Source organism: Erpetoichthys calabaricus, chromosome 5 (assembly GCF_900747795.2).
Source record: "Erpetoichthys calabaricus chromosome 5, fErpCal1.3, whole genome shotgun sequence".
Lineage (NCBI taxonomy): Eukaryota > Metazoa > Chordata > Cladistia > Polypteriformes > Polypteridae > Erpetoichthys > Erpetoichthys calabaricus.
The window spans coordinates 14,425,551-14,441,880 of record NC_041398.2 but is presented as its reverse complement, the minus strand read 5'-3'; the positions used below and the strand labels follow the sequence as shown (position 1 = coordinate 14,441,880).

The 16,330-nt window shown below is 42.4% G+C and overlaps 1 protein-coding gene and 1 pseudogene across 6 annotated transcripts in view; both read left to right on the top strand.

The window, feature by feature from the left end:
* The window catches only part of LOC114641553 (zinc finger protein 345-like), a 77,645-nt gene extending 67,727 nt beyond the window's left edge, over positions 1-9,918 (top strand). For all 6 annotated transcript variants that reach the window (XM_051927402.1, XM_051927401.1, XM_051927405.1 and 3 more), the window contains one exon: positions 7,769-9,918. In XM_051927402.1, the coding sequence (XP_051783362.1) occupies positions 7,769-9,849 (2,081 nt within the window). In that variant the 3' untranslated portion in view covers positions 9,850-9,918. The remainder of the gene's footprint in view (positions 1-7,768) is intronic.
* The window catches only part of LOC114641552 (zinc finger protein 420-like), a 75,389-nt pseudogene extending 64,194 nt beyond the window's left edge, over positions 1-11,195 (top strand).
* The last annotated feature ends 5,135 nt before the right edge of the window (positions 11,196-16,330 follow it).

Here is a 16,330-nt window from a genome sequence, read left to right as displayed (position 1 = left end):
AAAATCCTTACTCTAGTGCACTTAACTGGAAAGGTTTTGCTCAAGCCCGTGGGCTTCTGTCATTTTCCAATGCTGTGCCCACCTTCCTATCGGCTCACTGGCTCTCTTTCGGGTTGTCGTGTCCTGACCTGCTCATAGACATTTACTCTCAAAAATGGATTCCTAGGAGTTTCCCCCACTCGCAATCTTGTCATTAATCTGCTTATTGTATAATACACATTTACAAAATACTGTATGTTGGGGGGAAAGTTCATTTTTTCAGTGTACAGTTAGGGCTTACGAACATACCATAATATTCTTAAGTACATCTGATCAAATTGAAGGTTTTGGGGAGGGAGGCCAAAGCCTATCTTAGCAATATGAGACATGAGGTGCCAGTCCATCTCGGGGCCCATTCAACCCCACAGTCACACGGTGTCACTTCCGAGTCACCAGGGTCCTCATGTATAAACGGTGCGTATGCACAGAAATGTTGCGTAAGAACGTTTCCACGTTCAAATCGCGATGTATAAAACCTACACTTGGCGTAAAGCCACGCACTTTTCCACGGTACCTCATATCCTGGCGTACACAATTTCTCCGCTCGGTTTTGCAGACTGGCGGCACCCAGCGTCAAAGCAGTGCTACTGTTCCTGTGTGCTTACCCTTTCTTAGATCCACATCCACGATGGTGGCTTTATCAAATATACTGAAATGCACCGCATATCGTTCATAAATTGAATGCATCTGATTGTAATTAACCTGTAACAATATAATGGTCCACAGAATGGTCAAACTATTCCAAATACCATAACTGCTTTAGTGTTGTTACTCTCACTGCACCTCCTTCTTCTTCTTCTGTCAGCTGTTCCCGTTAACGGTTGCCACAGCGGATCATCTTTTTCCATATTACTCTCACTGCACCACTCGGAGTATTTATATTACTGTATCTGAGTGTGAATCACAGCAGCAGCTGATCGGAAAGAGAATTATCATATACAGAATCAAGCACATGCTGCCTCAGCCATTCGCTATTTGAACTGCTCTCATGTGGCAATCGCTTCACAGCCTTTCCTGTTCGGACCTCGCGGTTCACAAACAGTTTCATCCCAAGAGCTCTAAATGCACTCAATCAGTCCATCAAGTGCTCCTTGTAGAACTGTTTGGACTTGCAAGTTACCGTGAGGTAATTGTACTTATGATAGTTATAATATTGCACAACCTGAGCCACTTTATAAAGCGCATATTTACAGATGATGACGATATCATTTTTAAGATGAAATGCAGCAAAATATGTTTATTATATTATACAGATAAAACTTTAACTACACGGTGCCACAGCGCTAGCGAGGTTGATCTTCATTCACGGATTGTTCCTTCCTCGCGCTGTATTCATGCTGTGGCTGGCGCGACACTGGAAGGATAGATGGATAGAATAATTAAACATGTACTACGAAGATATTTCAATGTTCCTTAAAAGTTTTGAAGAATCGCCATTCTAAGCTTACAGATGGCTTAACGTCTATTACAGAGCTGATTGTGTGGCGATTGGATATTTGGAGAAAGAAAAGTAAGGACAGGAATTGGGGGTTAGTATGTTTGAAAGGGACAGTACTTCTGTAATAAAGCATTTCATTGAAGGTCGCACATGGTGCAGCAAGCATCTTGCTGTAAGACATGAACAATCACTGCGCCACCATGTTCCCATGTTTAATAACATGCTTTAACTCCTATCATCATGAAAATGATATCACGTATACATCTCAGTATTTTAATTATTCAGAGAGCTGTAATATGAACGTAATGGATTCTGTGTCCTATCGGAGTAAGAGCACGTAGTGATTCACACACATAGAGCACATAGAAGATCAAATACACAACAAAGCATTTAACGTGTTTAGTTACAATGGGATTTGAGATACTAGTAAATTAAATGATTTTAAGATGAAGTTTTTGATGTTCTACTTTTATGACAAAATAAACTACGTGATTAAAGTAGAAATTTCAAGATTAAAGTTGACATTTCGTGTTTTTTTTTCCCCACTGTATACCTATTTTTTTCACTGTACCCTAATAAGCTTTCATATGACACTCAGATGGTGGGCTACAAGTCGCCTTTTCACGCCGACTTTGATATCTGACAACTTCTTTTTTATTTCGGGCACTGTGTGACTTTGTGAACTTGAGTTTTCGAGTTTCTCTGACACACTATGTCACTCGATCAACTTCCTTTTGTTGCTTATATAACTGTTTAAACCAACAAATAGTACGTTTTTCTTTGCCTCCATTTGGTATTCACTGAAATTCTTCTATTTTCCCTCGTACTTTTGCCATTGCCTTTTCACAGAACGCTGGGCTTAAGGGCTATTTATATTGATTAGCATATTCAAAGAGGCATAATTCTGGGAGGAGTTGTGGCGGGACAGCAGGCGCGTGCACGTGCATTTATTTCCACGCTGAGACAGATTTATGGAGCGGAAAAACGCAGAAGTTGGCGAAACCACAGATTCCTGCATCAGGATTTTTCTGTGCGTAAGCACATTTTGGCTTTTGTGCTTACGTCAAGTTATAGTGTGAATTCTATGCACGGGTTATGCATGAGGCCCCTGGTCACCTAACCTGCATCTTCTTGCTGATGTTGCTAAATATTTTGCGTAACTAGAGTTTTACCCATAAAGACATGGAAGACCGTGCAAAGTCCACATGGATAACAATGGAGTGTAGGATTTGACCTCAAAACATTTGAACAATTCGGCAGCTGTGCTAAACGCTTAGCGTCCTGACTACAAGTGCATGTATTTGCATTTTTTTTCTTTTAGTAGAGATTAAATTCTTAAAGCATGTAAATATTATTAACTAAATCTCAACAAAAAAATAAAACCTCAAATTCATTTCCATGTTGTATTTACTGATCATCTGTCCCACAGTCCACCTCTATTCTTCTACATTGCATCAGAATTGAGGTGTATATGAGCCGTTACACAGGAATTAGACAAAGCTCTGAGGAGTCCATCATTAAAGAGGGCTCATCCACTGCAGGGTCCGGTTAAAGATTAAGATGACAGAAATGAGAGGAACAATAAGAAAATGAGACTTAGTGGGGACGTTGAAAATAACTAAGAGTGAGGGAGCAATAGTGACCACCGGACATGGAGGGGCTTGAGCTTGAGTCTGGGTGAATCCACTTTAAAGTAACAACTTCATGACCTCCTCCTCTTATCAGATCTTATTCCAGTCCCCCCGTTTTCTTAACTTGGAGTCTCCGACAGCTTTGAATGCAGCCCAAGAATGGATGCCAGTCCACTGCAGGGCACTCTGGCACACACATCACCACTCAGTCACAACTGACAATGATTACCACAGTAGCTATGGTGATGTAGTGGGAAAGTCTTCAAACCCTGCAGATGTGGATTCAAATCCCATGACTGACACCACTCGGTGACCCTGAGTGAGTCACTTCACCTGCCTGAGCTGCAATTGGAACACCAAAAAGCAATGAAACCAATTTTATCATAAATGTTGTAAGTCGCCCTGGATAAAGGCGTCAGCAAAATAAATAAACCTAAATGTAAGAGACTCAAAAATTCCTGGAAGAAAAACTAAATACAGTATAAATTATGCAATTTACAGCACTGCCTTTTATTTAACATGAAATACTCCTCTGCAGATAGACTGCAGTTGTCCCAACGCTTCTTCAATTCCTGTAAACGTTTCCTGTACTCCTCTCTTTATTGCCGTGACTCGAGCCTCCAGTTACTTTTCTTCATGGATTTCTTCTACGGTAGCAAATCCTCTTCCCTTCAATCTCAATTATAATGTTGGGAACAAATCAAAGTCCCCATTAGTGATACCTGGCCAATGTGGGGGTGCACAAATCAACAAGCACCTTGTTTTTGGTCGAAAACTCTGACAACGTGTTATGTGCAGGCTGGCCGTCATGATACGACGCCGCTGCTTCAGGCATTTACTCCCTGATGTTAACCTGCAAACAACTCAGCAGTTCAGTGTAATGTTCCTGCTTACACGTCTGTTCATGGGGGAAAAAGAAATCTTTATCAGTAACTCAGTTATTGTCAGCAGACGTGATCATCATCGTCTTGGCGTTCCAAATGACCCGACACTCTGTTATTCAGCTTGGAGTTTAAAATCACAACAAGACTGAAGGGTCAACGTCAGAAATCTTCTCTCAGTCAAATCATCACGATGCCACTTGACGGGCTGACTAACGAGACTGTAGGCATACGACACCGAGTGGCATTGTCGATAACTACACACTACTCCCACACTAGTGACTCATTCTGGGAATTTTGGGTCCCCACACCCCAGTGTAGTGTGGACGCTGAAGTCGAGAACAACAGAAGGCGGACACCAATTAAAAGTAAAAAAAGCAATTTCTTTATTCTTGGTGAGAGCTTCTTTAGCTCAAGTTGCTACTGACAGGTCAGATCAGACAACCTGCGTAAAGCAGGACGTTTCTCTCTTTTTATAAGCAGTCTTTATTCTTAAACAAAAAGAGGAAATATGGCAGTTCATTTTGAGGTCATGCATAGAACATTATTGTTTTGTCTTGGTATAGTAATGTATTGCTGTATTTCTCTTTTTGTATTATTAATATGTAGCCTTTGTCAGAATTCATCAGATTTCACAGACTTACCACTGTTTGTAAGGTATTATAGTATATAACTTCTCCCCACCTTCCCTCCTACATCTATAACCTCAGGCAATTAAGTGTAGTAAAAGACAAGCAGGAGTTAAGTTACACATAAAACAATGTATTTTTGATAATATTCATAAAATAATAACAATATGCAAAGTACATTTGAATATTGGCAACCATACAACCTGATTAAATGGTGATGTGTAGTTTCAGGTGGCACACAGACTTGTAGTTATTTTAAAATGTCTCTTGTTAAAGCATCATTCAGCTTTCTTCAGAACAGGCTGCATTGCCTGCCTCAATATGGCTGCCTAGTTGTACTCTCCATTGTGTTGTCTTCTTCAGTTCATGGTGTGATGGTCTTCATCAGTTTGGTAGGAGAGATATGCTTCTTCATGATCAGAGGTTAGTAAGACAGAGAGAATGTGGTTGAACAAGCAGATTTATAGATTCTCTGTCCAACCCCTACAGCCAATAGGACATCCTGGTACTTAAAAGCTTCTGATAGAAGCCAATCCCAAACAGCCATACTTCTGACCAATGGGGCAAAGACAATCTTAACACCTGCCATCTCCCAAAACCATATGTTAAGGTGCAGTTTGGCTTCCTTGCGGGGTTTGAAAGACTTTAGCAGAGAAACACTCGCCAAACTGGTTTAAGTTACATCCCCCCCCCCCACTCATTAATATAACATTAAATTACATTGCTTTGCCTAAATTACAACTAAACACATTGAAAATATTTATCAAGTTATATGCAAAATCTTACAACAGTTATAGCCTGCGGTCACACCCTTGATTGGAACATGCAGGAACTCACAGTGTTTCTAACAACTAAAAAAATTATTACCACATTCACAGTCTTAAGCAATAGCCGTTGTCAGCATCCATACACAGAAGACCAACTGCAGCGATCTCCCACCTAACTGTCACAAGGTGTGTGTAACCTAAGCAGATTTAGACAATTCTCACTTCCTCATTCTTTCTGCACCATCAGGGTTACAAAACTTCAACGGCTATAAACGGATTAATGTTATACTGTCAGTTAATGCAGAGCATATTCTTATTATAGCTTACATTTCACACATAATGATCATCACACATAATAATTGGTAATACAATATCAAAAGCTACCTTAAAAGTTAGTTTAGTACATTTGTCTTACAAGAATACACTCTTATAGCTTAGCATCTGTATTAGGTTACATTTGTTTGGTTAGAGTAACACATCCTTATTTAATGCATAAGTGACACGCTTCTTATACAGTGCATCCAGAAAGTATTCCCAGCACATCCCTTTTTCCACATTTTGTTATGTTACAGCCTTATTCCAAAATGGATTAAATTCATTTTTTTCCTCAGAATTCTACACACAACACCCCATAATGACAACATGAAAAAAGTTTACTTGAGGTTTTTGCAAATTTATGAAAAATAAAAAAACTGAGAAATCCCATGTCCATAAGTATTCACAACCTTTGCTCAATACTTTGTCGTTGCACCTTTGGCAGCAATTCCAGCCTCAAGTCTTGTTGAATATGATGCCACAAGCTTGGCACACCTATCCTTGGCCAGTTTCGCCCATTCCTCTTTGCAGCACCGCTCAAGCTCCATCAGGTTGGATGGGAAGTGTCTGTGCACAGCCATTTTAAGATCTCTCCAGAGATGTTCAATCGGATTCAAGTCTGGGCTCTGGCTGGGCCACTCAAGGACATTCACAGAGTTGTCCCTGAAGCCACTCCTTTGATATCTTGGCTGTGTGCTTAGGGTCGTTGTCCTGCTGAAAGATGAACCGTCGCCCCAGTCTGAGGTCAAGAGCACTCTGGAGCAAGTTTTCATCCAGGATGTCTCTGTACATTGCTGCAGTCATCTTTCCCTTTATCCTGACTAGTCTCCCAGTCCCCACAGCATGATGCTGCCACCACCATGCTTCACTGTAGGGATGGTATTGGCCTGGTGATGAGCGGTGCCTGGTTTCCTCCAAACGTGACGCCTGGCATTCACACCAAAGAGTTCAATCTTTGTCTCATCAGACCAGAGAATTTTCTTTCTCATGGTCTGAGAGTCCTTCAGGTGCCTTTTGGCAAATTCCAGGTGGGCTGCCATGTGCCTTTTACTAAGGAGTGGCTTCCGTTTGGCCACTCTACTATACAAGCCTGATTGGTGAATTGCTGCAGAGATGGTTGTCTTTCTGGAAGGTTCTCCTCTCTCCACAGAGGATCTCTGGAGCTCTGACAGAGTGACCATCGGGTTCTTGGTCACCTCCCTGACTAAGGCCCTTCTCCCCCGATCGCTCAGTGTAGATGGCCAGCCAGCTCTAGGAAGAGTCCTGGTGGTTTTGAACTTCTTCCACTTACGGATGATGGAGGCCACTGTGCTCATTGGGACCTTCAAAGCAGCAGAAAGTTTTCTGTAACCTTCCCCAGATTTGTGCCTCAAGACAATCCTGTGTCGGAGGTCTACAGACAATTCCTTTGACTTCATGCTTGGTTTGTGCTCTGACATGAACTGTCAACTGTGGGACCTTCTATAGACAGGTGTGTGCCTTTCCAAATCATGTCCAGTCAACTGAAATTACCACAGGTGGACTCCAATGAAGCTGCAGAAACATCTCAAGGATGATCAGGGGATACAGGAGGCACCTGAGCTCAATTTGGAGCTTCATGGCAAAGGCTGTGAATACTTATGGACATGGGATTTGTCAATTTTTTTTATTTTTAATAAATTTGCAAAAACCTCAAGTAAACTTTTTTCATGTTGTCATTATGGGGTGTTGTGTGTAGAATTCTGAGGAAAAAAATGAATTTAATCCATTTTGGAATAAGGCTGTAAGATAACAAAATGTGGAAAAAGTGATGTGCTGTGAATACTTTCCGGATGCACTGTAGTTCTATTAGTACCATACTTTTGTTATTTGGAAAGGCTGAAGCATCTTAGTTCTAAATATTCTTTCTCAGTAGCTTTGGGATATGAAACGCAAGACAACAGGAGAAGATACAAAGTCCATACACACAGCGGCCGGAGCAGGAAGAGCACCTCATTGTGAGGCAGCAACTCCAGCCAGTGTGCCGCCACTTTGTTACAGTATTGAATTTGTTTAAAAACATTTAACTGGACTGTTTGTGTCATTGCAGATTTACAGGAGAAAGGCAGCATCTCCACATCTTCATTTGCTCAGACCTCTCTTCTGGACTGTGAGAAGATGAGGAAACCAACAAGTGAATCAGAGAACCTGACCATATCCTCTTCCCAGTGTAGTTCACTTCATGCTGCTACAGTAACACAGACCGAGGCCATCAAAACTTGTCAACAAGAAGTGAGTAAACACATCCAAGTTCAAACTGGAGAAAAACTTTCCTGTTGTTTGGAATGTGGCAAACAATTCTTACACAAAAGTAGCCTGCTTAAGCATAAGAAGCTTCACACTGGTGAGAAACCATACAGCTGTTCTGAATGTGGCAAATGCTTCTTAGAGAGAAGTAATCTTAATATCCACATGACAGTTCATACCAGCAAGAATCCCCATTGCTGTTTAGAATGTGGCAAACGATTCTCGCGAATTCGCAGTCTTCAGATCCACACAAGAATCCACACTGGAGAAAAACCTTATTGCTGTCTCGAATGTGGCAAACAATTCAATGACAATAGTGGTTTACAGGACCATGCACAAACTCACACTGGAGAGAAACCATATGTCTGTTCTGAATGTGGGAAGAGGCTCTCCAACAGTAGTAGTTTTCGGAAGCACAAGTGCACTCATACTGGGCAGAAGCCATATATCTGCTCTAAATGTGGCAAAAGCTTTTCCAGCAATAGTGCTCTTTTTAATCATGCCAAAATACATGCAGGAGAAACACCTGAATGTGACCAGCAAGTCTCAGCCAGTAATGACCTTCATGTTCTTGAAGGATCCCATCCAAGTGAGAAACGTCATAGCTTTTCTGAATGTGACAAACATTTCTCAGACAGCAGCAGTCTTAACAGACACATGAGGAATCACACTGGAAAGACTCTCCATTCTTGTCCAGAATGTGGCAAGCAATTCTCACTACTTAGTCGTCTTCAGAAGCACTCAAGAATCCATACTGGTGAAAAACCCCATTGTTGTCCAGAATGTGGGAAAAGATTCTTAAAAATACACTATCTTAAATGTCATATCAGAATTCATACTGGAGAGAAGCCATATGTCTGTTCTGAATGTGGAAAAAGCTTTACAAGCAAGAGTAGTCTTTATAACCATACCAAAATTCATACTGGAGAAAAACGTTATTGCTGTTCTGAATGTGGCAGGCAGTTCTCACAAGCAAGCCATCTTCAACGCCACAACAGAACCCATACTGGAGAGAAACCTTATTGTTGCCCTGAATGTGGCAGACAGTTCTCACAAGCAAGCGAGCTTCAGCGCCACAGCAGAATTCACACAGGAGAGAAACCTTATTGTTGTTTGGAGTGTGGCAAGCGATTCATACACCTCCCTAGTCTTTATAACCATAAAGGAATTCATACTGGAGAGAAGCCTCATTGCTGTTCAGAATGCGGGAAGAGATTCTTGCAAAGAGGCCAACTTCAACAACATATCCGAATTCATACTGGAGAGAAACCTTATTGTTGCTCTGAGTGTGGTAAGCAATTCTCAAGAAGCGGTTCCCTTTGTAGCCATAAAAAAATGCATACTGGTGAGAAACGTCATTTCTGTTCTGAATGTGGCAAGCATTTTTCGAACAGCAGCAGTCTTAATACCCACATGAGAATTCACACTGGAGAGAAACCCTATGGTTGTTCAGAATGTGGCAAACGATTCTCACAAAGAAACGGTCTTCAGAACCACATAAGATTTCACCATACTGGAGAAAAACCATTTTCTTGCTCTGAGTGTGGGAAAAGTTTCTGTGACAATAGCAGTCTTCTGAGGCATGCGCGAATTCACACTGGGGAGAAGCCATATTGCTGTTCTGAATGTGGAAAAAGGTTCATGTGCAGTAGCAGCTTGAGGAAGCACACACAGACTCATACTGGAGAGAAACTGTGTTGCTGTCCTGAATGTGGAAAACGATTTTCTTGCAGTTTCAGCTTATGGAGACACAATCGAATTCATACTAGAGGAAACCCCGTTGTAAATGTGGCAGAGAATTTTTCCATTGACCCAAACACAGAAAAAGTGAAGGAAGACGTCACTACTGTTCTAAATGAGGAAGATAATTCTCATTTAAAGTAGCTGACAAGTATGCTGGAATTCACAGCAGAGAGAAGGCTAATGGTGATGAATGTGGCAAATGGTGCATAGATGTAAGGTGCCTCCGAATTACCACTGGGGAGAAACTTCACTGTTGTCTGAAATATTGAAAACAATTCCCACACAGCATAAGTCTTTATAAACCTCGAAGATTTTCATTTTTTTTTTTTTACTGTGAGGAAATCTTATTTTTATCCTGAATGTGGTAAACGATTCTTATACAACAGTGGCATTTGTAGCCATGAACAAATTCATACTGGTGCTAAACCCCATAGCTGTTCTGAATATGGCAAGCGACTCTCCTGCATCAGCTTTCTTTGGGAGCACAGAAGAGTTCACACTGGAAAGTGAAGACATAAAAAATCAAAAAGTACCAAAAAAAAAAATACAGTGGACAATATGCCAGGTGTGGGATAAACCAACAAACTCAGGGGTCCATAGAACTAATGAAACAAGAACTTCCAGGCCCATTTTGATATCCTACCAATCTGTATAACCCACCGTGAATTACAAAAGGAAGTTTTGTTAGGAATGACTCAGTGACTACACTAAGCCATTTCTGTAACTCCAACTTCAGTACAGCATCACGTCAAGTCCAAAGAGTGGAGTTCACTCCTGTTTGATGATAAGCCATTGGGAGATGTTAACTCCTCAGAGAAATCAAATGGTGTTGTGAAAGCGGCAATCAGTTTGAAGGACAAGCAGCTACTTCAGACTCTGAACAATGTACTTTCATACAGGAACTGATCTTTGCACCAGTGCTCTGACATTAAATAGTGAATAATGCAGGAGAGACTGGCGTCGCCTATTTGTTTTTCTCATGGTTTGGCTCACAAATTCTGGGGCTTAAGAAGCAGCTTGCCAGACCCTCGTAACTTCATCTCCAGTGTCAGCTCTCGCCGTAGGATCTCATTGGATTTTAGTTTTGGGGTCTCGTCTGCTCAGACTGATCAATCACAAGCAGACTTACAGCCAGAGATGTCTTCTTTTCAAGGAACAAAAAGCCATCACTCAATGATTAGCAACCTTCATGGAGTGACAAACCTTTGTAGCAGTTTTTAACTAAAAGGCCAGGCTTTTCTGTACTCAGGAAACCATTGCAACATGTCCACTCCCACCTTTAGAGCCCACTGCAAGCACCAGGGGCCTCATGCATAACGCCATGCGTAGAATTCGCACTTTAACATGACGTAAGCACAAAGCCGAAATGTGCATACGCACAGAAAAATCCAGATACAGGAATCTGTGCATACGCAAACTTCCACGTTCTTCCGCTCCATAAATCTGGCTCAGCGTGGAAATAAACACACGTGCACGCGCCTGCTGTCCCACCCCAACTCCTCCCAGGATTACGCCTCTTTGAATATGCATATCAATATAAATAGGCCTTAAGCCCAGCGTTCTGTGAAAAGGCAATGGCAAAAGTACGAGGGAAAATAGTACGTTTTTCTTTGCCTCCGTTTGGTATTCGCTGAAATTCTTCTATTTGTTGGATTAAACAGTTATATCAGCAACAAAAGAAAGTTGATCGAGTGATGTAGCGTGTCAGAGAAACTCGAAAGCTCAAGTTCACAAAGTCGCACAGTGCCCGAAATAAAGAAGTTGTCACATATCAAAGTCGGCGTGAAAAGGAGAGTCGTAGCTCACCGTCTGAGTGTCATATGAAAGGTTATTAGGGTACAGAGAAAAAAAATAGGCACACAGTCGGGGAAAAAAGCATGAAATGTCAACTTTAATCTCGAAATTTCCACTTTAATCACGTAGTTTATTTTGTCACTAAAGTAGAACATCATAAACTTCATCTTAAAATCGTTTAATTTACTAGTTTCTCAAATCCCATCGTAACTAAAGTAGCACGTTAAATGCTTTGTTGTGTATTTGATCTTCTATGTGCTCTATGTGTGTGAATCACTACGTGCTCTTACTCCGACAGGACACAGAATCCATTACGTTCGTAATATTACTGCTCTCTGAATCATTAAAATGCTGAGATGGATACGTGATATAATTTTCATGATGATAGGAGTTAAAGCATGTTATTAAACACGGGAACACGGTGGTGCAGTGATTGTGTGCGACCTTTGATGAAATAATTTATTGCAGCAGTGCTCAGGGGCAGCTCTAGGCTCATGGCGGCCCTGGGCAGAGAAAGAATCGTTTGCCCCTTTGCCCGCCAATTTCAATACGGTTATCTTATGCATGGCGGATGGCCACATCCGTTGCGGACACTGCATAGCCGCCTCGTGCTCATGACACAAGCGTTTAACTTTTGCTGAAATTTGCTGCTGCGTTTTTAGCTGTGTCGTTATTTTCTCTTTCTGTTTTATCTATACTAATTAAAGGCAAAGCCCTCACTCACTCACTCATCACTAATTCTCCAACTTCCCGTGTAGGTGGAAGGCTGAAATTTGGCAGGCTCATTCCTTACAGCTTACTTACAAAAGTTAGGCAGGTTTCATTTCGAAATTCTACGCGTCATAACTGGAACCTCTTTTTTGTCCATATACTGTAATGGAGGAGGCGGAGTCGCGTATCGCGTCATCACGCCTCCTATGTAATCACGTGAACTGAAAACAAGGAAGAGCCCCAAAGAGCACTGAAGAAAACATTCTCCGTCAACCCCCACACTCCCTCCGCCCTTCCGCACATCACGGCGTTTTCGTTAATGAAGTGACGTAATACTCCAGCTCCACCTTCTTCACAAGTTCATTCACCAAATTATTTGTCAATTATATTTCACAGTAAGAATTTACAGCATGACTCAAACGCGGGAACGAAGGTAAATGACGTTAATTGTTGAGTGTCTTTTAATACTGTGTAAGCATACATATTAACACGTGCAATTAAACGTGTGCATTTATGGGGTGATTTCTCAGGCTTAAAAGCTCGCCTTTTATTAAAAGGTAAATGCAAACTGTTTTCATTCTGAAGGGCAAAAACCACGTTGGATTTCAGCCGTTAAACGCGCAAAAATGTCGGTACACCAGATAAATAAGCGCAACATATTATCAGTTGTCTTGTATGCTTACAATACATATAGAAATGTGTTAATCGTTAACTAATAGTATGGGATGGTGTTTTTCGACTCAGCTACAGATGCCAATGGAGACCAGAACTGCTTTGGAAAAATATGAACGCCTTGGGGCCGATCTGGAAGAAGGTAGCGCAGTGCCTTGATTTAAATGATTCCATGTCTTGGTGGGTTTGCGTAGCTTATTGTCAATATCTTTACACCTGTTTTTAAGACTTATTGACTCAAACGGGCTTTCACGAAAAAACTTAGGGCTTTGCTGCAAGATACACCCTCCACAAGTTAAGGAAGTAAAAATAAAGGTATATATTTCTGTTACAACGCACTATGTATGTATGTGTATATGTATATGTGTGTGTGTATACGTGTGTACGTGCGCTAATCGAAGCATCGTCTCCGATTCCTTTTTGGCTGCAGGTAAAAACATAGTATCAGCCAGTGGAGGATTTAAATCATTCCTACTCACCGGCTGTACACACTGGAGCCTTCTTCTGGGTTCCACCGGACCCTCCCCTCGCTCGAGATGGACGTTCGCCTGTCCCGTCTTCATCCAATCTATGACGGGCACATGACACACGTCATCCAATCCCTCGCCTGTCACGGGGCGGGACTTCCGGTCTTCGGCCATCTGCTCCATTCTCCCAAGGCGTGTGTGCGTCTCCTTGCAGCCAGCCTGCCTCGGCTTCCTGAGACGCGGCGGATCCTCCCCTTCACCTAGCGATGCCGTCCCGGCTTCGCGGACAGGATAGGCACACTCCAGCCAGTGACGCGGCACCAGGTCAGCTTCTCCTGATGTGTCAGTGCTTGTGCCTATAGCAGTCCCTCCGGCGACGACTAGTGCTGGGGAATCCCCTTCTCTTCTGCCTTGGCTGGCACCTCTCAACCCCCTTGGGTCTGACGGTTTCAGGGCGATTCGCGGAACGTCCGCGGTGCGAGTGTGGACCGTCTCCATTCCGGACGTGTGTGTGGCCGACTGAGGTACCGGGCAGCTCACAAAAAATTTATTTAGTGGGTCCCCCACTTGGTAGCAAGCAGAAGGTCCCTGTTCGGGCGCCATTGTGATAGTTGCCCGGACACCACCAGTCTGAGACCACATCTTTATAAAAAGCACAAGTTTATTAAACATTAAATAAACACAAATCCTCACTCCACACAAAGCACAAAGCAATAATCACCCTTGATCAAGTCTTCTCAATGACCTTGGCCTCCTTTCCTCTTCTCCTGGGAGCTTCGTCCTTCTCCCACTCCCGACTCTAGCTCAATGACTGTAAGGAGTCGGCCCCTTTTATCTCTGCCCAGATGTGCTCCAGGTGGCTGATGACGTCCATCTTGCAGCACTTCCTGGTGTGGCGGAAGTGCTGCCCTTTGACCCGGAAACACTCCGGGCATCCCTGGCTGATCCCTCCGCCATCTTGCAGAGTGTGGCGGAAGTAACAACATCCGGGTCCCATGAGGTGTAAAGCGCCCCCAGGCGGTGGCCACGGGTCCCAACAAGTCCGATACTTCATTCTCCTTTCCCGTGGTCCTCTCCTGCTCCGTGGCAGTTGTGCCCTCGTGGCCCAGAAGTTATTCTTGCCACCTTCCGGTCCTTTCTGGCGTCCCGGCCAGGTAATAATCCTGGCCACCTGCGACATTGTATATATATGTATATATATGTAGATATATATATGTATATATATGTAGATATGTGTACATGTTGATATGTATATATATGTATATATGTATAAGTATATATATGTTTACATAACCTCTTTAACACACTACTTCTCCGCTGCAAAGTGCGGGTATTTTGCTAGTATTCAATATATATTGGCGTGGCCGCCCTGTGCAGATGCACATTTTGTACATGCCTAAGGCCGCCCCTGCAGTTCTGTCTCTTTCAAACGTACTAACCTCCAATTCCTGTCCTTCCTTTTCTTTCTCCAAATACCCAATCACCACACAATCAGCTCTGTAATAGACGTTAAGCCATCTGTAAGCTTATAATGCCAATTCTTCAAAACTTCTAAGGAACATCGAAATATCTTCAAAGTACATGTTTAATTATTCTATCATTCATGCCTGTCGCAGTGAAGCATACAGTGCTTTTATCTGTATAATATAATCAACATATTTTGCTGCATTTCATCTTAAAAATGATATCCTCATCATGTGTAAATACGCGCTTTATAAAGTGGCTCAGGTTGTGCAATATTATAACTGTATCCTAAGTACAATTACCTCACAGTAACTTGCAAGTCCAAACAGTTCTACAAGGAGCACTTGATGGACTGACTGAGTGCGTTTAGAGTTCTTGGGATGAAACTGTTTCTGAAACGCGAGGTCCGTACAGGAGAGGCTCTGAAGCGATTGCCACATGAGAGCAGTTCAATACGCAGCATGGCTGAGGCAGCAAGTGCTGTATCCTGATAATTCTCTTTCCGATCGCTGTAGATCTGTGATTCACACTCAGATACAGTGATATAAATACTCCGAGTGGTGCAGTGAGAGTAATATGGAAAAAGATGATCTGCTGTGGCAACCCCTAACAGGAGCAGCTGAAAGAAGAAGAAGAAGAAGGTGCAGTGAGAGTGACAATGCTAAAGCAGTTATGGTATTTGGAATAGTTTGACCATTCTGTGGACCATTATATTGTTATTGGTTAATTACAATCAGATGCATTAAACTAATAAACAATATGCAGTTAATTTCAATGTATTTATAAAGCCGCATCAGGGACGTGGATCTGAAAAAGAATGATAAACCACACAGGAACAGTAGCACTGCTTTGATGCTGGGTGCCACCAGTCTGCAAAACCGAGTAGAGAAATTGCGTATGATGGTATGAGGTACCGTGGAAATGTGCGTGGCTTTACACCAAGTGTATGTTTTATACATCGCAATTTGAAAGTGGAAACATCCTTATGCAACATTTCTGTGCGTACGCACCGTTTATACATGAGGCCCCAGGTCTGTAGGATCAGTGACCTCAGCCTGACTGTAACTCTGCTCCATGGCAGGACAACAAGTCTTAACAAAGACCAGAGTGATCCCTTTTATTCTAAAGGGTAAGCAATGCTAGACTGTAGCGAGTGAAAGTCCATCAGTGCCGGAGTTAGATGAGGGTACCACCAGTCCAGACCTTAAAGTAAAGCAAGGTGCGGGAGCAAGAAATCGACCACACACAAAGCCACACATCCATCTTGATGAAGAAAGGAGTCGACTGAGCATCGACTACCCAACAGATGTACAATGTATGTGTGCAAACGAGGTTTGTGGTGTTTGAAACATCAACATAAATGATTCTGCTAAAGAAAAAAAGGACAAGAGCTCCTAAACAAAAGAAGTCAAAGTGCACTTATCCTCCTTTCATGGTACCGGAGAAAGACGACTCCAGGAGGAGAAAAGCACATCGGAGTCGACACGACCTAAACCATAAGTACACCAGCTTAG